Raw genomic sequence first — 23,049 nt, 5'->3', positions numbered from 1 at the left:
ATCCTATTGTATATCATTTCTGTCAATATTATTTTTGAAATATCAGGCCATTCCATCTTTTGGTAAGAACAATAAAATCAGAGATGGCATGTGGAAAAAAGAGAAAAGGAAAGATTTTAGTTACAAAAAAGTAGGATTGGGAACTTTCCTATAAAATAAAAAAAGGGACGGGGGAGAAAAGGAAAAGAAAAGAGAGAAAAAGCTTTGGAAATGCATAGTGGTAATGTTGTGCCATTTGAGTTCGTGTGACTGTATTGTACATGTAAAAATAGTTGAAATGGCAAATGTTTTATTGTATATATATTTCCACAATAAAAGGAAAAAAAAAAAAAACAAGAGGAAAAAGTAGGAAATTGAGTTTAACTTGAGTTGTGGTTTTTTTTTTTTTCACTAAGATTATGTAAGTATGAAATAAATATTTTTAAGAAAAGCAATAAGTAAGATTCATCAGAAAACTCTCTGTTCCAGGTGAGAGAGCTCAGTGCGCTTTGACAGAGTCCCAGGTCACTTTTACTTGAACTGGGCCAGGCTCGGTGGTTCTAGCCGTTCTTGACATGGTGCTAGCAGAGAAAGGTTACTGATGGGGATTGTTACATACCAGGTTTTCTTCACACAGTTCTCTGAACTGGTAGAATTTCTGGGCCATGAGAAGCTGGGCACTGCCCACTGCGGTTCGGATTTTCCCTAGAACTGAAAAGAGCAAACATACAAGAAGTTTACACATTATGCCTCACTGTTGAGCTTTAGTATGGTAAAGAGGAAGTTATGTTGCAATAATTAGGGAAAAGAGCGTGTGTGCTCATGTGCCCATGTGCACATCCACACACACAGCCTAACCATAGTTTTCACTCCACTGAGCTATGTAACAGAGACCCTTGCGTTAAAATATAAAACATCTTGGAAAAAGCACATCACCATGCATATTTCTTGGGAGTAAAAGAGTTACCTACCGGATGTTACCAAGAGAAGAGACAAATAGCTTCCCCATCTTCTTTTACTTAAAGGATGAATCTCAAGTGTTTGCCAGTATAGCCAGGGGAGCACAGTGGCTCTGCAAGATAAGCACTGGACTGTGAACCACAAAATCAGTGGTTGGAGCCCACCAACTGCTCCGTGAGAGAAAGATGAAGCGTTCTGCTTCCCCAAAGATTTGCAGTCTTGTAGGATCACTATGAGTTGGAACTGATTGGATGGCACTTAACCAGTATAGTTATGAATTGATGTAATCAACAATCATGGTCTGCTGTTGTTATTGTTGTTAAGTACTGTTGAGTAGGTTCCAACTCATAGCAACACTTCATAGGGTTTCCAAGGAGCAGCTGGTGGGTTTGAATCGCCAACCTTGGGTTCACAGTCCAGTGCTGATCCTATAGTGCCAAACCAGGAGTCCAGTCATGGTCTACTGGCTTGGTTTTCTCATTTGAACCCAAACATGACAACAATAACAAAGAACATAATCCTATCTTGGAGGAGGATCTCTTGGCACTCACCATATCCCATCCACATCCTCCATCAATTTCCCAGAGCTCAGCCACTGGAACTGTCAGGAAAGAGCCGTGCAAGTTGAATGATTTTCTAAGGAGTAAACATTTTTTGCCTGTTGCCTAGGGAACACCATCCCAGCTTTTACCTTTCATAGACCAATGTTGTTGCTAATACTAGTATAGGTTTTTAGGAGTCCTGGTGTGGTGCTGTAGGATAAGCACTGTACCACAAGGTTGGTTTGGACTTCAGGGTCGGTGGTTCAAACTCACCAGCCACTCCTCTGAAATCCTATACAAAGATGCTATGAGTCATACCCGATGACAGCATTTAACAACAAGTATAGGTTTTGTTCCCTATATGCACAGTGCTGAGAATATTCCCCTTTTCCAATGACCTCTTGTGCGTGAGAACCTTTCAACTGACAGGTGTGCTCAGACAGGGCGGGACACCGTCTGCCTAGTGTGGGCTTTGTTAGCTGAGGCTCTCCCTACACCATTGTGAGGACTTGGGGACAGCTGCCGCAGCTGGAGCCCTGCCACCAGACAGTTCTCAACATGCTCTGTCAGGAAGGAAGGGAAGAGCTTCCCTGCTCAGAGACTTTTCAGAAGCACATGGCTTCATTTATGAAATCCTCATGGAGAAGTGCATTACAGGACTTTAGCAATCTTGTTCTGAATTTACAAAGCTTGGGAGTTAGAGTACAGTTTGGTCCCTTTTTCTTTACCTCATAGTCCCTGGGTGGTATAAATGTTTATCCTACACTGTGGCACTGTAGGATAAGCACTGGACTGCTAACCTAGAAATTGATGGCTCAAACCCACCAGCTGCTGCTTGGAAAGCCTATGAGTTGGCATCAACTCAACAACAACAACTAACTGTGAAGTCCTAGTGTGGCACTGTAGGATAAGCTGCTCCTTTGAAACCCTACTTAGGATTGTCGTGAGCTGGAACCAGTTTGACAGCACTTAACAACAACAACTAACTGAAAGGGTGGAGGTTCAAGGCACTTAAAGATGCCTCAAAGGAAGATCTGGCATTTTGCGTCCCAAAGATCACAGCCTTGAAAACCCCTTGATCACAGCCTTGAAAGCCTTGAAATGGAGCAGTTAGTTCCTCTCTGCAGTACAGAAGCTGCCAAGAGTCAGAATGGATTTGCCAGCAATGGGGTCTGGTTTGATTCATTTTTGTCCTCTACCTTGGAGTTTGTGCATGGCTGGCTGCTAATGAAAAGGTCCACACAGAGGCACCTCAGAAGAAAGCCTGGTAATCTACTTCTGAAAAACCAGCCATTAAAACCCTGTAGATCACAGTTCTACGCTGACACACCTGGGATCGCCATGAGGCATAGTTGACTGGATAGCAACTGCCTCACTGGCTTTCTTGACCTCATTCCCCACAACATCTGATGAGGGAAAAACAAAACTTCATCTTTGGCCCGTGGTTTTCTAGTTATTGGCTTCCCGGCTTACTTAAAGCTGTCAGGCTAGATAATGGTTTGTGAGGGATGATGTACTCAAATATTTTCGCTCTGTCATAAATGTAGCTCAAGGCACTTAGGAATTCTCTAATATGTTACCAGTCAGTCCAAATAGCTGAACTACAGGAATGGAAACCAATTTACCTCCTTGTTGAGGTCAGGGAATTCCCCATAACAACCACCTGGGAATAAGTTCTCAAACCCAAATTTGTGCCATTGCTTCCAATCTGCTTTTTAAATCCTTGGGGATTCATTTGTGAGACCACCTTTCTTCCTTTCTTGGCATCTTCAAAGTAGAAAGGAGAGCTACTAAGACACCGGTGCCATAGTAGTTAAGCTCTGAATCCAGGTTCAAACCCTTACCTACCAGAGATGGTCTTAGAAATCATCCCGGTTTTCTCATGTGTAAAATGGGGCTAATTGTACCAAAGTAAACATTGTTATGAAAATTAAATGAGTTAATATATGTGAATTTCTGATATACCTATGGTGGCTGTGTGCCAGTGGAGTTGGTTCTGACTCATAGCGACCCTGTACAGGGTTTCCGAGGCTGTAAATCTTTACGGGAGCAGAAAGCCTCATCTTTCTCCTGTGGAACAGCTGGTAGTTTTGAACTGCTGACCTTGAGGTTTGCAGCCCGATTCATAACCACTATGCTACCAAAGCTCCCTTGAGGTACCTATTGTTGTTGTTGTTAAGTGCCGTCAAGTGGTTTCCGACTCATAGCGACCCAGACAGGGTTTCCGAGGCTGTAAATCTTTACCGGAGCAGATCGCCTCATCTTTCTCCCGTGGAGCAGCTGGTAGTTTTGAACTGCTGATCTTGTGGTTGGCAGCCCGATTTGTAACCACTATGTGTACCTATAGTAAGTACTTAATAACTATTCCTTATTATCTCTCCTTGAGTTGATTTCAACTTAGAACGGTCCTATTTCTGAGGCTGTAAATCTTTATGGGAGCAGAAAGCCTCATCTTTAAATATACCTCCTGTAAAGAGCCTTGGGGAGTTCTGTCGTGGTGCTGCAGGATAATGCACTGGGCTGCAAGGTTGGTTTGAACCGCAAAGTCAGCAGTTCAAACTCACCAGCTGCTCCTTGGAAACCCTATACAGGATCACTATGGGTTGGAATTGATTCCGTGACACTTAGCAACAATAAAGGCACGCTGGTGACACTGTGGGTTAGACATTGGGCTGCTAACCATGAGGTTTGTGGTTCAAATCCACTAGCTGCTCCAAGGGAGAAAGATGAAGTCATATTTGCCAAGGTCTGAAGAGAAGAGAGAAAATCAGGCTGGATTATCTAAAGGTAACCATTGCTTGGGACAAGTATGTTTTTTGGATGACCTGTCCAGGGCTGAGAAGATATGTTAAGCAGGCACTTCCTAAGTGAGTATGTGGCGATAGTCAAACTCTGAGATTTGTGGAATGTTATCTTGCTGAAGGTCAGGAATGTGGCATCAGTAAATCTCAGAATGAATCATGGGATTTTAGAACGAAGCATTCCTTGATCTCCAGTTTGCTGGCTGAAATTTTATAGCTCCTGGGAACTATCATAGAACCTCAAGTTATTTTGATTCACCTCACAACTCTGAGCTACCTATACCTGTCGCCCTCAAGTTGATTTTGACTATGGCAACTCTAGGTGTGTAGAGTGGAAACCATAGGGTTTTCAAGGATGCAACCTTTAGGAAGCAGCTCACCAGTGAGTTGTCTCTGAAAGGGTTTGAGCCATTAACCTTTCAGTTAGTAGTGTTAATTATTTGTGCCATCCACAGACTCAATTTTGAACTACTGGCTCCCAATTACCCAGGTATTACCGAGCTTTGCAACAGACTGCCTTAACAAGTAGATGATAATTCTCAACTGAGAAGAAAAGTACTGCCTCAAACAATCATTGGAGCAACACCAAGCATATAGATGGAGGCTAAATTGGAAGTTTTCTTGAAAACAAGGCACATCTTTTTTCATTCAGCATGGTTCAGAATGAAGATATCCAGGTAAAGTTGTGGCTCTTCTATGTCCCAGGATTTTACCATCGTGCTCCTTGGATGGAATTTCCCTACTGACTCCAGATTCTTGCTTTTCAGTGTCCCCGTGACGATCTTTCCTAGGCTCAGGGTGGGGAGAGGACAATTTGGGCCTAGACTGGAGTCATGAAATAGGTAGACAACTCATTTTTCCTTGTACTCCACACTTTCCTTCCTGGAGAACTAAAAACTCATTTTAACTTTAAAAAACAAGTTCTAATGAAGTTTGTGTTTTGTTTTGTTTTTCTCTCTATTAGACATTCACTTGACGTACAAGATAACTTTTTTTCTCCTGAAAAAAGGTGTATTTAAAAAAAACAAAAAAAAACCTTGAGGAATTAAGAAATTGAAAAACAGTAAAAGGCAAACACCAGTGCAAGCAAAAAGTAGAAAGAAAAAAGTTGAAATCTGACAACAAAATGAGTTAAAGAAGGAAGCGATATCTGAATGTCATTTAGAAGTTACTCCAACATATTCAATACCAACCTTCAGCAGGACGGAAAGAAAAATACTCCTGTCATGGATGCTGGGTAAAGAAAGGTCAGGTAACAAAAGTAAGTGTGAGTGTAGCAACTGGGGGCTCTCCCCATGCACAAAAAAACAGCCCAAGTTGGTATCAGAAAGTTCTGGAAGAGCTCAAGATACAGTGCATTTCTTTCAGGTTAACCTTGCATTTTACTATTTAACTGCAGTGGGCTGCCTTGGCCTTTAAAGGCACAGCTGAAAACAACAACAACAACAAAAAGGAGTCTGAAAGGACTTGTGGGATCTAGGGGGCAAAGTAGGCAAGACATGCTTTCTGGTTATGATTTCATGGAGCAGAGACATTCCTGGGGGTTCTGGGAATTCATTAATTCACTCAACAAATATTTATAAAGGGTAGATGACATGTCAGGCACTGTGCTAGATGGTCACGATACAGTGATGAGCAAGAAGAAGTCCCTGTCCTCCAGGAACTAACATGCCAGTGAGAGATAGTGGAAAACATGGATGTCAGACATCCCAACACAGATATAAACATTTTGGATTTGCTTAATTACTGGTATTGGGACAGATGGGACTGACCTTGATTGACCATATCACGGGGTAGTGAATTCCTTAAATGATGGCTAGAGAACATTTACTGGTTTTGGTCTCCATCTCCCAATGAATGAAAAACAAACAAACAAAAATCATGGTTGCAGTATATACATTGGCTCTGGACTAAACAGTTTGTTTTAGGAATTACTATTTGATAGTGCAACTGTTTCTATTTGGCAAAACAGTTTTTTAAATATACAAAAGCACAATGGACAATAAAGCAAACACTCATTTATACGCTCTCCCCCAAAGAAATGAATGTCTATTTGATCAGATTTGCTTCTGGTTTTCATTTTCTTTTTTTCTCTCTTCCTTTCCAAAGATAGGAAACCCTACAGATAAAGTAGATGATGCATCTACTTTATCTGTAAGGTTGCAATTCCAAAATGTCTCTTGCCTATTCTCTTTTCCCAGAGACACCTACTGAACTAGACAATGGGACTAGTGCAGTCCCATTCATGAATGAATTAAGGTCTTTTCTCTGGTCTTAGGAAGGTGAGAGCTAAGAGCCTTCTTGAGAGTAAAAGGAAGAACTTTAGATGGAGTAACCCATTAGCAAAGGAGCTCGGGTAGCGTAGTGGTTACAAATCGGGCTACTAATCTCACGGTCAGCAGTTCAAAACTACCAGCTGTTCCATAGGAGAAAGATGAGGCTCTCTGATCCGGTAAAGATTTATAGCCTCAGAAACCCTGTACAAGGTCACTGTGAGTTGGAACCGACTCCACGGCACATAACAACAACAACAATCCATTAGCAAAGCCCATGCCCTTAAGCAGTAGACTTTCTCTGAAAACTAAAGTGGTGTTAAGACTCTGACAGTACAGGAGGACTGTGGCTCTCATACTCTGGTGTCCTTGTAGTCTTCCCAGATGATCCAACCAAGTGTGACTGGCAGAGTTTACCATCCATCCACCTTAGGGCTCCCTCAGTGCATCTTCCAGAATAATTAGCTACGGAGCATTCCTCAGCACCATGACTTATCCCATTTGTGTAATATTTAATCATACAATAGACCTATTTCACTGTGTAACTCTCTTCATAGAGATAAATCTAATCCCCTTAGGTACATCATTGGTACCCTCACAGTGAATTTTTTAGACCTCCCCTTTCTTTTCCCAACCCTTTTGTCAGTGTGAGTATAAAACAACACCACAAAATGCTTTTGAACTGAATCCCTTCTATTTAAACATGGACACCTCCTTATTAATTTCCCCTGCTTATCACTCTGGAGTCCTGGTATGGTGCTGTGGGCTAATGCCGCAGACTGCAAAGCTGTTTGAACTGCAAGGTCGGCAGTTCAAGCTCACCAGCTGCTCCTCGGAAACCCTATACAGGGTCGCTATTGGTCGGAACTGACTTGACAGCACTTCACAATAACAACTTATCACTCTAGAAACCTCTCATTCCACAAGAGATGCTTTGGGAGAGCTGGTAATAGAGAAGAAAGGTCTGGGTTAGTTTACTACCAAAGCCAGAAAGATCTATTAGAAGGCCAATACTGTTGCCTTTACAACATTTGCCTACTCAGATTATTATCATCTTGCATTTAAAAGCATTTTCATATGCTTTGCTAATTTGAGCCTCATAGGACTATAGGAGGCAGGGCAGACATTATTACCATTATACTTCATTTGAGGGCATTTTGGCTCAAGCTATGGTTTTCTTTCTCTGGGTCACACAGCTTCTCAGCGGCACTGTAAGGACTGAAAAGGGCACAGGTGTTGGATTCTGGAAAGATCAGCTTCACCACTTACCAGTGGATGAACTTGGGGGTTTTATGACACCCTCAGACTCAATTTTCTTCATCTGTCAAATGAACATGACACTATCTTCATAAGATTATTGATTATGTAATATAACAGTATATGCAAATCACTAGAATATAGCAGGAATTATAACTCCCACTAGATCCTATTTACATTCTTTAGTTCTTGGACATTTTCCCAGGAAAACTAAAAGGTTTTAATCCATTACAGAGGATTTTGTGGCACTGTGGATTAATGCACTGGACTGCAAGATTGGTTTGAAATACAAGGCCGGTGGTTCAAACTCAACAGCCACTCCTCAGAAACCCTAATCAGGGTTGTTATGAGCCGGAATTGACTCGAAGACACTTAACAACAATAACAATCTTCATTATTGCATTTAGCAAATCTGTTGCACAAGACCTCTTTAAAGCAAAGACATCAGTTTGAGGACTAAGGTGCGCCTGACCCACCATGGTATTTTCAATGATTTCATATGCATGTGAAAGTTGGACAATGAATGGGGAAAACCATAGACGAATTGATGCATTTGCGTTATGGTGTTGGAGACAAATATTAAAAGTACCACGGGCTGTCAGAAAAACAAACATATCCTTATTGGAAGAAGTACAGTAATAATGCCCCTTAGAAGCCAGGATGGTGAAATGTCGTCTCTCCTACTTTGGACACAGTGTCAGGGGGACTAGTCTCTGGAAAAGGGCATGATGTTTGGTAAAGAAGAGAGTCAGAAAAAAAGAGGAAGACCCCCAACAAGATGGCTAGGCACAGTGGCAGCAGCAGTGGGCTCAAGTGTAACCGCAGGTGACTTGATGGCACCTAACAGCAACAATTAATCTTCACTCTAGGACCTTTCCCTATAGTGTGCACTGACTGGATACCCCCTTTTTTGGGTGGCATTTCTTCAGTAAGTTTCTCACAAGTGTCAGTGAGAGGTTAAATAGTTTCACTTCTCTATATGTATAAGGAATCCATAGAAATGATTCAACGGCTCAGATTTTTAGTGGCTTTTTGTATAATCTAGTTCAGATTTCCCCACCTATTAATGCTAGAATCATGAACAACGGGAAGGGTTTAAAAGATACACAGAAGGAGGTAGAACTTTCGTTATAATTAGACACCCAGACCACCCAGCTGGATCCTTGCCCAGAAACACACTGCCTATAAAATGCAGTTTCAGAACCTGTCACTCTGGCAGCAACTTCTACTGAAAAGCCAAGTCCAGCTGCAGGTACAAATCGTGTACTCGGTCAACACTGTGCCAGCCTCTTCTAGTTAGCACCTCACCATGGTTTGGTGCCCTTACGTACCAACCCCTGGTCTCTAAACTCAGCTGACGTTTCACTGCTGCCCATTAATCCTTGCAGATGTTCTGGGTGAACTCCCTCTGACCCTCATTTCCTGACTCATTTACTCTCAACTAAGTCACTATTTCCTCAGCTTTAACAATAACCTTACCTCCTCCTACAAGGTGAAGAAAACAGAAGGAATCAGGCATGAATACTTTCCCTGGGTTTTCTCTCTTATTATTTACTACCCACAGCTGCATAGTTCTCTAAGCCGCTCCAAACTCCCCTAAAGACTTCTACATTTACCAGTGTCCAAGACTGATTCTCCAGACAGCTCTGACCACCTTGCGTCCTGGGTCACAGCCTTTCCTCCCTCAATTCCTCAACACCCATGTGTTCCTCTGTTCACAGCATCTAGCACTACCTCCACCCTTCTTGCCTTCGTGAACTCTGCTGCATGTGGCACATCCCACTGCCTGCTTCACTCTCTGTCTCCTCAACGCCTTATTGTCAGTTCTTTCTGGACTTCCCTCTCACTTGGCCTCTTCAAGGCAGAACACAAAATGCAACTCTGGACCTACTTCTCCATCTCCCTGAGTGATCTCATTCACTCTTTTAGTTCCAACTACTTTTTAATGTTTAAGTTTCTCTGATTTGTAACTCCATTGAGTACCAACCGCATAAGCCTCAAAATAGCATATATTGTCACCCACCAGGCACTTCTAGTCTCCCCAAATCCATTTTCCATTTAGGATTCCTCTGTTGGTTACAATGAAGGCTCCAAGGCTTGAAACCCACCTCTCCCCCCGACCCAGTAGTATGAATACTCCCTCCCTTGCTCACCTTGGAGGTTCCGTTTTATTAAGTGAATGACAGGATTTTCTTATGTCAGGTAACTCCCATGCTTAGAACTTTTTCACTGTTCCTTTATCATCCATCTCAGTTCCCTGAGACTGCCTTCAGTGGCTTTAGGGAAAGTCTATCTGTCCAGTTTTACCTTAGCTCCCTCCCTAAATGCTCTAGATTTCCCATTTCTCAATTCCTTGTGCTGTATCTCCCCTCAGGCTAAACACTAAGCTAGGGTGTCATGTCCAGATGTCATCTCTCCCTGGGTTTTTGGGCTAGTTCCTCCCCCTTCTCATCTCTTCAGGTTCAGTGCCGGTCACCTCCAGAAAGCCTTCTGATCTCCCTCTTCTCGCTCCTCATCATTCCTCAAACTCCCATGCATACCTCAATTTCTGCCTTTCAACATTCTTTCCAACATGATCCATTTGTATCTGTCTTTTCCACCATACTTTGAATTCTTTGATGATATGGACTTTGCCTATGTAATATATTTTGAAATTAATTGAGTCAGCTATAAAACTATGTTGTTGTTGTTGTTAAGTGCCTTCTAGTCGGTTCCGACCCATAGCGACCCTGTACAGGATTTCCGAGGGTGTAAATCTTTACGGGAGTAGAAAGCCTCATCTTTCTCCCGCGGAGCGGCTGGTAGTTTCGAACCACTGACCTTAAGGTTCACAGCCCGATTCGTAACCATTACGCTACCAGAGATTAACCTGAAAAATAAAATACTAACAACATTCTGACCTTAACCATTCTGAGTCTTTCAGATTTTACCGCATCTAGTACCACTTACAAGCTAGTCTTGGCTAGTTAGTTAAGAAGGTCTTTATTATTAATTAATGTGGAGTTGACGTTACCTCACGGTGACCCTCATGTGTGTCAGAGTAGAACTGTGCTTCAAAGGGTGTTCAGTGGTTGATTTTTCTGAAATAGATCACTGGGCTTTTTGTCTGAGGCTTTCAGTTAGCAGCTGAGCACGTTAACATTTCACAATAAAGCCTTATTGTTGTTAAGTGCCCTTAAGTTGGTTTGGACTCAGTGACCCTGTGTAGGGTTTCAGAGGAATGGCTAGTGGGCTTAGCCTTATGGTTAGCAGTTCAGTAGTTACCCTATAGCACCACACCAGGACTACAATAAAGTCTTTGTTGTTGTTGTTAAGTGCTGTCGAGTAGGTTCCAACTCATAGCAACCCTGTATAGGGTTTCTGAGACTGAATCTTTGCAGAAGCAAAACGTCTCATCTTTCTCCTGTAGAGTGACTGGTGGTTTGAACCTCAAACCATGTGGTTTGCAGTCCAGTGTTTATTGTATGAAACCACCACAAAGTCTTAGCTGGGATAATATTCCTCTTGGCTTTCCATCTATAAATCTATAATGCTAAGTGTGGTGGCTGTGCTGGAAGTGCCAAAGCATTTGAGATAAGCTAAGCTAAGCTAGTAAGGTCAGCAGTTCGAAACTACCAGCTGCTCCGTGGGAGAAAGATGAGGCGTTCTGCTACCCTAAAGATTAACAGCCTCGGAAACCCGGTGAAGGGTCACTATGAGTTGGAACCGACTCCACGGCACACAACGACAACAACAACAAGCTAAGCTAAGCTTGTTTATGGAGTCCTGGTGTGGCGCTGTGGGTTAATGCACCAGACTGCAAAGTTGTTTGAATTGAAAAGTTGGTGGTTCAAACTCACTAGCTGCTCCTTGGAAACCCTATAAAGGGTTGCTACGGCTCGGAACCAACTCGACGGCACTTAATAACAACAAGAAGAAGAAGCTTGTTTATGGGTGAATTAAACTTAGTGGTTACGAATTGGGCTGCGAACTTCAAGGTCAGCAGTTCTAAACTACCAGCTGTTCTGCAGGAGAAACATGAGGCTTTCTGTTTCCATAAAGATTTACAGTCTCAGAAACCCTATACAGGGTTGCTATGAGTCAGAACCGACTCCACAGCACATAATCACCATCCTCAAATTTTGGCTTCCTTTTACTCATCTGGCTTTTTTTTTTTTTTTTTTAAATATTATAAACTTTTAGAGTGAACAAGGAAATAGGAATAAAAAAAAGTACCCACTTACTTCAAAGTCATGGGGGCTTGTCAGCTCAAATCTATGTGGTTTCATCAAATTAGGGTTACCCGTGTGGAACACATTCTTACTTAGGAGTGTGCCCTTGTGGAAAAGAATGTCTCCAGCCTCCTGCCCAGCTGCCTCTCCTGCACATTTGTGATCCAGAGCCGCTGTCAACAAAAGGTTTCAGCAGCAAATACAGATCTGTTTCATTCCTGACGAACACTGGAGGTTTTGCCTTTAAGCAGTGGTTAGTTTTTTGTTGTTGTTGTTTTGTTTTAAAGGAGCTGAAACTTGATAACTAATAAAGAGTACAGTTCTCAAGTAGAAAATTGCTCAGAAAATGAAAGCAAAACTCCTGCAGGGCTAAAACATGGAGAAAAAGATGGTTTTGTTTTTAAGGAGCAAGTTTTTAAAAAGCTCAGCTAATTTTAGGGTTTTGTTTTTCCTTCAGCCAATACTCCTCCAAGAGTCTTTCTTATCAAAGATGCTTATACTTCAGCTTCACATCTCAATTTACACCAGCCATGAAATAAGAGCCGTGCGCATGCAGAGTCCTTGAGTAGGTGGCGCAAATGGTTTGCCCTAGCCTATCATTAATGGGTGGATCCCCTCTACCAGCACAGCAGAAAAAAGGCCTGGCAATCTGCTTCCCTAAAAAGTACATGCTGATGGAGGGTACTGTAACCATGGCAATGAAATGAAATACAATGGATGAGTGTAAAGCTGATGTTCTGCCCTGTAAACTATCACCCAATTCACAACAAAAACTTGAAAAATAAAAGAGTATATGCTGAGAGAGGATAGTGGGACCCCATCCAGAGAAGTAGTGACACCAGAGATGGAGCCAGAGATGAGGACATGCAGAGAAAGAGCAGCTGAGGGCTCTAGACTCATGGAAAGAGAAAGGTTGTGTGCTGGTGGCCAGGAGGCAGGCTTGCAGAATGTGCTCTTGGGTTGTTTGAATGATTATATATTCCTGAGTGTTTTTGTGTACTTCAAAACAAACAAAAAAACCAGAGGGAATAGAAGCAAATACTGTTGAATGATGATGCAGGGAAGGGATTGTAATCATTGTAATGAAATGAAATACACTAGGATGAGTGTAAAATGGATGGTCTCCCATGTAAGCAATCAGTCAAGTCACAATAAAAACTTAAAAAAAAATAAGGAGTACATGCTGAATGGTCTGCAGAAGTGTTTGTGGTCTCCATGGGTCAGAACTGGCTCAACAACAATGCGTTGACTTTTTTTCTCTCTCTCTCTCTTTTTTAATATACCACACAGATGAAGACAGATTTTGAATGCTTTTAAAGTTGCATAAAATGAAATTAGTTTACCTTTCCCTCAGTAAAAGAGAAGAAAATAAGTTGGTAGTGGGTTTGAAGTTGATTCTATGCCACAGAAATACCTGTTGTTGGAAAACACGATCAACAAGTGTTACTAGAGGCCATGTGCGAACACCACTGGCCTGAGGACAAGACACGTGTTTCCAGGCCTGGTTCTGCCTTCACTTGCCGCATCTCTTCCCTCCCCGGTTCTCCATGCCGCTTCAGCCTCAAGAGGATGAGTCTGGCAATGCTCCCTAAATCCCTTATAGCATCGACATGCTCCTTGTGGCCAAAACGATGCAAAGTGAAGCGAACTGAGCACTCTAGGAAAAACATGACATAGGACTACTTTCCATTACTGCCACGGCTTCTGTGGCCACTAATTTCAGGTTGGTAAGATCTTAAAAAGGGACTATGTAGTGTGTGTCTGTGGGAGGCGAGAAGGTCCTTTTGAAGGTTCACTTCAAAAGTAAATCGAGACTAACACAGAACAGAGTTAGAAAGCAGCCAGGACTCCCCACCCAGAAATCCCCCTGGGCTTGGGAAGGCAGAAGCATAGCGAGCTACTTTGTCTGCCCCCAGAATTTCACAGACTTCAGAGACACAACAAAGGAAAGACTGCGCACAGATTGCACTGATAGCCGATCACAAGAATGGCTGTGCACAGCTTCCGTAACCAAACCTGAAACCAGGTAAGCCCCACGTCAGGTTTCATTACAGCTCACATTGGCTGCCCAGGCTTACAGGGCTTCAGGAACTGCAGGCTAAGTTTCACTGAGCTGGATGCAAATGCCAGGTAAAATTAAAGTGGAGTCGATCTGCCCTAGGCACACGCTCTAGGTTTATCTGTTAGTTTCAGATAAAAGCTGTATATCCCATACATAGATTGTCCACCATTCAGGAGGCAAAGATAGATTTCGAAGTACAATCAGCTGGCATTTCATTGCAGCACTATTGAAACCCTAGCCTCTGTTTTCCCCACTCAGGGGAAGACTGCATTCCGGGTTCGAAGCATTCAGTTCCATCTGGTAGTTTTATTCCCGGTTAGATAATACCAGGCATATCTATGTAACATACAAGCCACTGTGAAATAGCACGGAGCCATCTCCTGAGACAGCTGTTTCGCACAAGGGTTTCATTGTCCGGGAAAAGCTTGTATCATTTTACGTCCAGTGCTGAGTGAACAAGTGCGCCATCAGCTGCTGTGGCTTGAAAGAAACCCAGCTCACTGCACATTCACCTCATTTTGTTTCCAAGCCAAAAACAAACTATCAAAGTTAGGGTTGAAGGTTTAAAACAAGAGCTAAAGTCTTTGCTCTGCTTTTGTTTTATCAGGTAAAACAATAGCTCCACACACTCAAGGAATTTCTAGTTTTACCCTTTAAAAGATAGTTACTGGGCTACTAAGAGTGCTTGTGTTCAATCAGCCCTTCATTAATTACCCCACACTTACCTCCATTTCAGGTAAACGAGGAAAATGTGTTCCAGCCCCTCGAATGCCAAAATATCCTTAGAAAGCTACTATCAGAGGTAGGGTATTGGTATCATAAAATAATCGATAGCTGAGTAACAATTTAAAATTAGACAGACTCTTTTCAACTTTCTAATACAGAAATAGGGAGTGTAGTGGCTTTGGAGGATAAGAACTGGACTGTGAATCACAAGGTCAACAGTTTGAATCCACCAGGTACTACTCCACAGAAGAAAGATGAGGCTTTATGCTCCCGCAAAGATTTACGGCTTCAGAAACCCTATACAGGGTCGTTTGGAGTCAGAACCAACTCAACAGCACTTAACAACAACAGCAATAGAGAAATAGGAGAATACATTCAGCAGCCTACTAAAAAGAGGTGGTTGAGTCCCTGCAGAGGCATCTTGGAAGAAAGACCTGGCAATCTACTTCAGAAAAACCCATCATTAAAAACCCTATGGGACACAGTTCTACATGGACACACATGGGGTTTCTATGGTTGGAATGGACTTGGTAGTAACTGATTCAATATAGAAAGATGATGACAACTACCTTCATGCTAAAGGAGTCCTGATGGTGTAGTGGGTTGTGAATTAGGCTGCTAACCACAAGTCACTATGTGGGAGAAAGATGAAGCTTTTTGCTCTGGTCAATATTTGTTGTTGTTAAGTGCAATTGAGTAGATTCCAACTCATAGCGACCCTGTACGGGGTTCCTGAGGAGCAGCAGGTGGTGGGTTTGAACTACTGACCTTGTGGTCTGAAGTCCAATGCTGACCCTATACACCACCACACCAGGCAGGAGTCCAGTAAATATTTATAACCTCAGAAAATCTTATACAGGGTCACTATGAGTTGGGACCACCTCCAAGGCACACAACTACCACCACCACCACCCACATGCAAAAAATCTTTATTCCAAGTTGTTGTTGTTGTTAAGTGCCATCAAGTCAATTCTGACGCATAGCAGTCCTGTATAGGATTTCCAAGGAGCAGCTGATGAACTTGAACTGCCAACACTGCGGCTCAAACCAACTTTGCAATACAGCACATTAACCCACAGTGCCACACCAGTACTCCAAGATGTCATTGAGCAAATGGGTTCTTTTGCAAACTGCTTTATTTACTTAAATTTGGGATAATGTTGGTACTCCACAAGTGAGTATTATTAGAAACTTCCTTTCTCTATTGATCTTTCCATAATGGCTTTAAAGGCCAGCTATCCTGGAAGAATTTTGTGACTAGACCACATCCGCCGTGTACCTTGAGGAGAAGTGCCCCCGCCTCTTGTTTAAGACCTTAGGAACACATGAGGTGTCTTGGCAAAGAGACAGATGGATCTGTGCTTGACCCATTTATCAAAGTTATTTGTCTTGGGGTACGCACATTTTTAAAGTGCTGGTTTCTTAGATTGGCTATGTCCTCCAAACAGAACTGATCTCTCTTCCTTACCTAACGCCTCTTACAAAAAAAGAGAAAAGGTTAAATCAGAGAATTAAGAAAACAAACGACCTCTGCAACTCCATGCCTGGAGATCCGAGGAGAATTGTGGTTGCCAAGGAGTTAGACACAGATCCATATGGAGCGTTTTATAGAGGACAGTGCCAAGTGACACACAAAGTATAATTATCCTGTCAGATGCTATTCATGTTGTATCTGTTCTATCAGACACTTCAGTGTTCTGTGACCTTGGACGAGATACTGCCAGAGAGCTGTTTTGAGGGCAAATAAAACAACACCTGTCAAAATCTCTAACCCACTGCCTGAGGTATTGTAAGGACAAGACTCCGATTCTTTTGTGCACTCACACCCTCTTTCTGCTGCTGTAAGTCCAGATTCTCACAGATTTTGATTTGATTCTTTTGAAATCAGTAACTCTTTGACCTGAGCATAAGAGTTTATCTCTGTGCTGTTCAGAATTTTGAAATTCTAGTAGATTGAAGCTCCCATTTTGCATTTCACAGAAAATGAAAAAAGATTTTCACAGAAAATCTTCAAGCATTTCTGGAATGATGTGGGACTCATCTAACAGCCCTCCTACCCTGTCTGTGGTGGTGTTCATCTCTCTGCTGAACACTCCCTGAATACAAGAGCTAACCCCTCACCAGTGTGTGGTCCTTCTAGTATGGGGCAACAGTAACGGCTTACCAGGTGTGGCGCTGTGGGATAATGTGCTGGATTGTAGGTTGGTTTGAACTGCAAGGTTGGTGGTTCAAATTCACCAGTTGCTCCTTGGAAACCCTATACAGGGTCGCTATGAGTTGGAACTGACTCGATGTTTAACCACATTGGAAGAAAGTTATTGCTAAGTAAAATAATTTCGTGAGACAAAATTTCCAAAATATTTTCAGGACTCAATACCTATTTACTGGATCCAATACTAAGTTCATGGAAATATTTAACTATCTTTTCATTCCATTTTTTCCACAGATGTTAGGAAGTCCTCTTGTATGTGGCTGCATCAAAATACACTGATTGATTTTCATGTCCCCCCTCCTTTTTTCCCCCCTCAAATCCCTTATTCTCTTAGTTGTTGTAAAATAATTACCCTTCTGTATGATTATAAAGGAATCCTGGTGTGGCGCTGTGAGCTAATGCATCAGACTGCAAAGTTGTTTGAACTGGAAGACTGGTGGTTCAAGCTTACCAGCTGCTCCTTGGAAACCCTATACAGGGTCGCTATGGGTCATCATTATAAAGCTGGGGAGAAGTAGATCTAATTTCAAGCTGGAAGACCAATGAATAGGAAGCATCAGATGAGCAGCTTCTCCAGATCCTATTGGAAACCAACCAGGAAGCAAGAACCGCCTCAAGTTAATGACTAGGAATCTGAAAGGCAGCCCATTCTGTTGGACAGTCTGTTGTTCCTTGTCCCTTTCAGCTGAGTCAATTCCGACTCATTATGACCCTATAGGACAGAATAGAACTGCTCCATAGGATTTTTAAGGCGCTATGGGTCGGAACCGACTCAACGGCACTTAACAACAACAACAACAATCTTTACAGAGGAGTCCTGGTGTGGTGCTGTGGGTTAATGCAAAGTTGGTTTGAACTGCAAGCTCACCAGCTGCTCCTCAGAAACCCTATACAGGTTGCTATGAGTCAGAACTGACTTTATGGCACTTAACAACAACAACAATCTTTACAGAAACATACTTCTACGTTTTTCTCCCATGGAGCAGCTAGTGGGTCCTAACCACTGAACTTTTGGTTCACAGCCAAGCCCTAAAGCACTGGGCTACCAAGACTCCTTAGACACTAGCATTTTTCCTGGGAAAATCTAATAAACTTTGGATACATTCACAAGGAGAAAGGAAAGTAAGAAGATCCTGCTCCAAAGACTTTCTAAATGGCTCCCCACCACCCCCTATAATACACCACTACTGCTGGGAAGTGTCTCATTCACCTGCCATCAAGGCATAGAGCTCATTCGGCTGTGTGTGGATCAACAATCAGGTGACTCTAGAGTGGGGCCAACAGGTAGGAGCAAATGTCAAGGAAATTTACCTAGGCACTGCTAATTTGTTTGCACTCAAAATATAAAGGAGTAAAAGGAAATTTACAGATATACATTTATGAATTTTCCAACCTGTTAAAAAATGTACCAAATAAGTCAATCAGCCGTTTGCTAGAGTTCAGGCAGGACCAGTAAGCACAAAAGGAGCTGTGTGCAGACAGTGGACATGATGAGAAAATTCCATAACCTGCTGTTATTTTCCAGACTTAGATTTCATTAAAAACATGTTCTTTAAGGAAAAAAACTCACTGCTCTTGAACACAACTCATTTGTCTATTTCAGTGAAGACTTTTTAATAACTACAGTAGGCTCTAGATCTAATTACTAAGATATTGCTGTTTTTCGCTTTAGTTATATATTTTTTAAATGTCCTTAGTGTGAGTTACATGGTGAAATGATACCTTAGTTTTCTTTAAAAATATTCTGGCACATAAGATTTTAAAAACAAAACAGAAAATAACAAATGTTGACAAGGGTGTGGGGAAACTGGAACCCTTGTTCATTGCTGGTAGGAATGACAATAATACAGCCACTGTGAAAATAGTGTGATGGTTCCTCAGATAACTAAAACAGAACTATTATAGGATCTAACAATTTCACTCCTATATGTTCTTAAGTGCCTTCAAGTCAGTTCCGATTCAAAGTGAATCTGTGTAGGGTTTCCGAGGAGTGGCTGGTGAGTATGAATCACTGACCTTGTGGTTCAAATCGACTTTGCAGTTCAGTGCATTATCCCATAGCACCAAAGCAGGACTCCTCACTCCTAGATATATACTCAAAAGACTTGAAAGCAGAGACTTGTATATTAATGTTCATTGCAGTACTAGTGACAATAGCCAAAAGTTGGGAATGACCTAAGTGTCCATCAACAGATGAATGAATAAACAAAATATAGAACATCTATACAATGGGTTACTACTCAGCAAGTAGCAAAAATGAAATCTTGATATATGCTCCAGTATGGACAGCATAGCAGACTGCAAACCACAAGGTCAGCAGTTCGAAACTACCAGCTGATCCGTGGGAGAAAGATGAGGCTTTCTGCTCCCGTAAAGATTTACAGCCTCAGAAACCCTGTACAGGGTCACTATGAGTTGGAACCGACTCCACGGCACATAACCACCACCACCACCATGGATAAAAAGAATAAAGACAAATATTGTATGATCTTACTTATTTAAAAAGATAAGAAAAGACAGATATATAGAGAGACCAAAATGTATTAGTGGTTACCAGGGGCAGGGGAGTCATGGTATAATGCTGTGGGATAATGCATTGAACCGCAAGGTCAATTTGAACCACAAGGTTGGCAGTTGAAATTCACCAGCTGCTCTTTAGAAACTCTATACAGGGTCACTATGAGTCAGAACTGACTCGATGACACTTACCTAAAAGGGGCAAGAGGGAGGTGGAGAAAGGAGGGTTAATGGTGATGGAAACATCACATTAATTAAGAATAGGGTTATACAGTCAATTACTGTAATTGCTTTCAAAATGTTATACACCTGTAAAAAGGTTGAGTTGGCAAAAGTTGTGTGATAGACATGTTTATAACAATGACAAAAAAAAAAGGAATAACTGCTGAGTCTGTTTATGCATAACAAAGTATCTTATGGGATTTGCTTCCTTGGTTTGGATGTTTAGGGTCATGGTACATCTCAGTTAACTGGCCTAATATGTGTTTAGTACTTCTGTTCTACCTCCCAGCTTATTGTCTAGTACCTGGGGTCTTAAAAACTTGCAAGTGGCCATCCAAGTGACAATAAATGGTCTCTATTCATCTGGAACGACAGAGGAAGTAGCTGAGTCAGGAATAGGAGCAGGATATCAAATATGTGGTTAATCCATGAGCAACTTCCTCCTTTGTTATGAGACCAGAAGTATTGGCTGATGCCTAGCTATAAACATTTTTATCAAAGATTCCATAGAAGAATCTCGATCAAAAGGAGAGAATTCTGAATAAAATACCAAATTCTCATGAACTCTAGGCTTTCTGGAGTCATGGAGGGTGGATGATGGATGAATCACTGAAATTATTCTATTACCTTGAGACAATTAAAAAAAACAAGACAAAACAAAAGGCCTAGCTTGAGCATTATGCTCTTTTAAGAACTATCTCTCTCTCTCTCTCTCTCTCTCTCTCTCTCTCTCTTTCTCTCTCTCTCTCTCTCTCATACTTTGGACATATTGTCTGGAGGGAACAGTCGCTAGAGAAGGATATCATGCTGGGTAGGGTGGAAGGTCAGAGAAAAAGAGGAAGACCTCCAATGAGACGGATTGGCCAGGTGGCATCATTGACGGACTCAAGTGTGGCAGCGGTAGTGAGGTTGGCCCAGGATTGGACATTGTTTCGTTATGCTGTGCATGGGATCGCTATGGGTCAGTTCCAACTCGATGGCACCTCACAACAACAACAACAACAATCTATCTGGGATAATATTGACAATAAGAACTCAAAAGATGAGATAGGAAGCTTGGGGGGAAATAGGTTTATATTAATTAGAGAGGAATGGACAACTGAAAGAATGTAATCAATGTCACTAAATTATACATGTAAAAACTGTTGAATTGGTGTATGTTTTGCTGTGTACATTCTCAACAACAAAATTGATAAATTATACTTAAAGAAAATAAATACTCTGGTACAAATAACAAGAAGAAGCGGGGGAACGTCAAACATAAGATCAGTCATTGGTTGAAGCTGTGTGATTGGGCACAAAGGGGTTCATTATATTAAATTCTCTACTTTTTGTTCATGTTTTAAAATGTTCATAGTACAAAGTTACAAAGTAGTTTTAAACCTGGGTCAAAAAAACTACATCATGACAATGCTTTTCTTGGTGGTTCCTACACAAAAATGAACGCAGTCTTCAATGTATACCATTGTGTTTCTTTCATTCAGACATATCGTCAGTTAGAAGATCCATCATTACTTTCATAAAGACATTCAAAAGAAAAGAAAAACACCATTAAAACCTACATTGATTATAAACTATATTCCAACTTTGGGATTGTTGAAAATAAGCAAAGCTTGTAGAACCGAGGTATATGGGTAATTTTTCTTTGTCAGTGTTGTTGTTGTTAAGTGCTGCTGAGTCAATTTCAACTCATAGCAACCCTGTATAAGGTTTCCAAGGAGTGGCTGGGTGTTTGAACTGCCAACCTTGCAGTTAGCAGTCCAGTGCTTATCTTGCAGTGCCACACCAGGAGTTGTTATTTAAAAGCAAGTTTGAAAACAGTGGCATGCTAAGCTTCCAAAAGATCATTTATTTTAATGCACTAAATTGGAATTTGTGTTAGTTCCTTTAGTGTTTGAAGGCTTGCTTCCTGTGATGACTCATTGTATGTGTCAACTTGGTTAGATAATAGCACACAGTCATTTGATCAAACACTAGTCTAGATGTTGCTGTGAGGATATGTTTTAGATGGGATTAACATTTACAATCAGTTGGCTCTAAGTAAAGATTATGCTTAATAATGTGAGTGGGCTTCACCCAAGAGCTGAAGACCTTAGCAACAATAATGAGGTTCCCAGAGAGAAGGAGTTCTGTCTCCAGACTATAACCTACACATCATGCTGCAGTTTTCTGTCTGCCTCCTGTTCTATGGATTGCCCCTGCAATCAGGCAACCAATTCCTTGAAATAAATCTCATTTTCTCTCCTCTATACGAGGGGGAGTCAAAAAGTATTGCTATAGCATATAAAAACCATTATTAAAAATATCAAAATGCAAAGCTACTTTTTATTGACATACCCTCCATCTAGGTCTATTGTTATTTGTCATTAATTGCCACTCAGTTGGTACCGACTCATAGCGACCCAATATAGGGTTTCCAAGGAGCGGCTGGTGAACTTGAACTGCCAACCTTGTAGTCTAGTGCATTAACCCATAGCATCACACCAGGACTCCACTATGCTAGGTCTATACACTCCCGAAAGTGGTGTTTCCATCTCTCTAGCCCTTCTCCAAAGAATTCTGTGCTCTTCAGTTTATACCATGTCAAACAGCAGTTTTGGCATCCTCGAGGAACTCAAATCATGCTTATTTAAAATGTTCTTTGAGTTTTGGGAACATAAAAGAATCTCAAGGAGGTGAGAACAGGGGTGTAGGCAGAAGGGGTAAGGTTTCCCAATGAAATTCTCACAGGACAACCCTTGGTACCTTCCAAGAATAAGCCAATGCATTGTCATGATGGAAAAAAATTCCTCTGCAAAACTTTCCTGGCCTTTTTCTCACCAATGCAGTTTTCAATTTTTGTAAAACTTCATGATAAGCTGCCATGATGATCCTGTATCCTTCGGGGAAATCTACCAAGATTACTCCTTTGAAGTCCCCAAAATCAGTTGCCAAAACCTTCTGAGCAGACCTATTTACGTGAATTTAAGTGACTCAGCAGATCCTCTTGGAAGCCCCTGTTTTTGTTGGACCTTTTATTGGAAAGTACCCTAATGAGATTAAGACAATTGTATTAGGGAGAGAACTTGTTTGCAGCCATCCGCTGATCATAGAGACATATTCTGACACGCTTTGTTTTGAATAATCCTGTATATGTATGAACTAGAACTATAGTAGCAATATTTTAAAAACTTATCCTTATATATATCCTATTGAATCTGTTTCTTTAGATAACCTCTGGCCTCCCCGCTAAAAGAAACTGCATGCTCACTAGACTTGAGAAAGTAAGCAATCATGGACTTCCGCTG

The 23,049-nt window shown here is 41.6% G+C and overlaps 1 protein-coding gene across 7 annotated transcripts in view; it reads right to left on the bottom strand.

The window, feature by feature from the left end:
• The window catches only part of DLGAP1 (discs, large (Drosophila) homolog-associated protein 1), a 461,019-nt gene that overhangs the window by 16,628 nt on the left and 421,342 nt on the right, over positions 1 to 23,049 (bottom strand). For all 7 annotated transcript variants that reach the window (XM_006867258.1, XM_006867257.1, XM_006867263.1 and 4 more), the window contains one exon: positions 599 to 690. In XM_006867258.1, the coding sequence (XP_006867320.1) occupies positions 599 to 690 (92 nt within the window). The remainder of the gene's footprint in view (positions 1 to 598; positions 691 to 23,049) is intronic.

The sequence above is a fragment of the Chrysochloris asiatica genome, unplaced genomic scaffold, assembly GCF_000296735.1.
Source record: "Chrysochloris asiatica unplaced genomic scaffold, ChrAsi1.0 scaffold00103, whole genome shotgun sequence".
In the NCBI taxonomy this organism is placed as follows: domain Eukaryota; kingdom Metazoa; phylum Chordata; class Mammalia; order Afrosoricida; family Chrysochloridae; genus Chrysochloris; species Chrysochloris asiatica.
The sequence above is the reverse complement of the archived record's forward strand: the minus strand, read 5'-3'. Positions and strand labels throughout refer to the sequence as shown.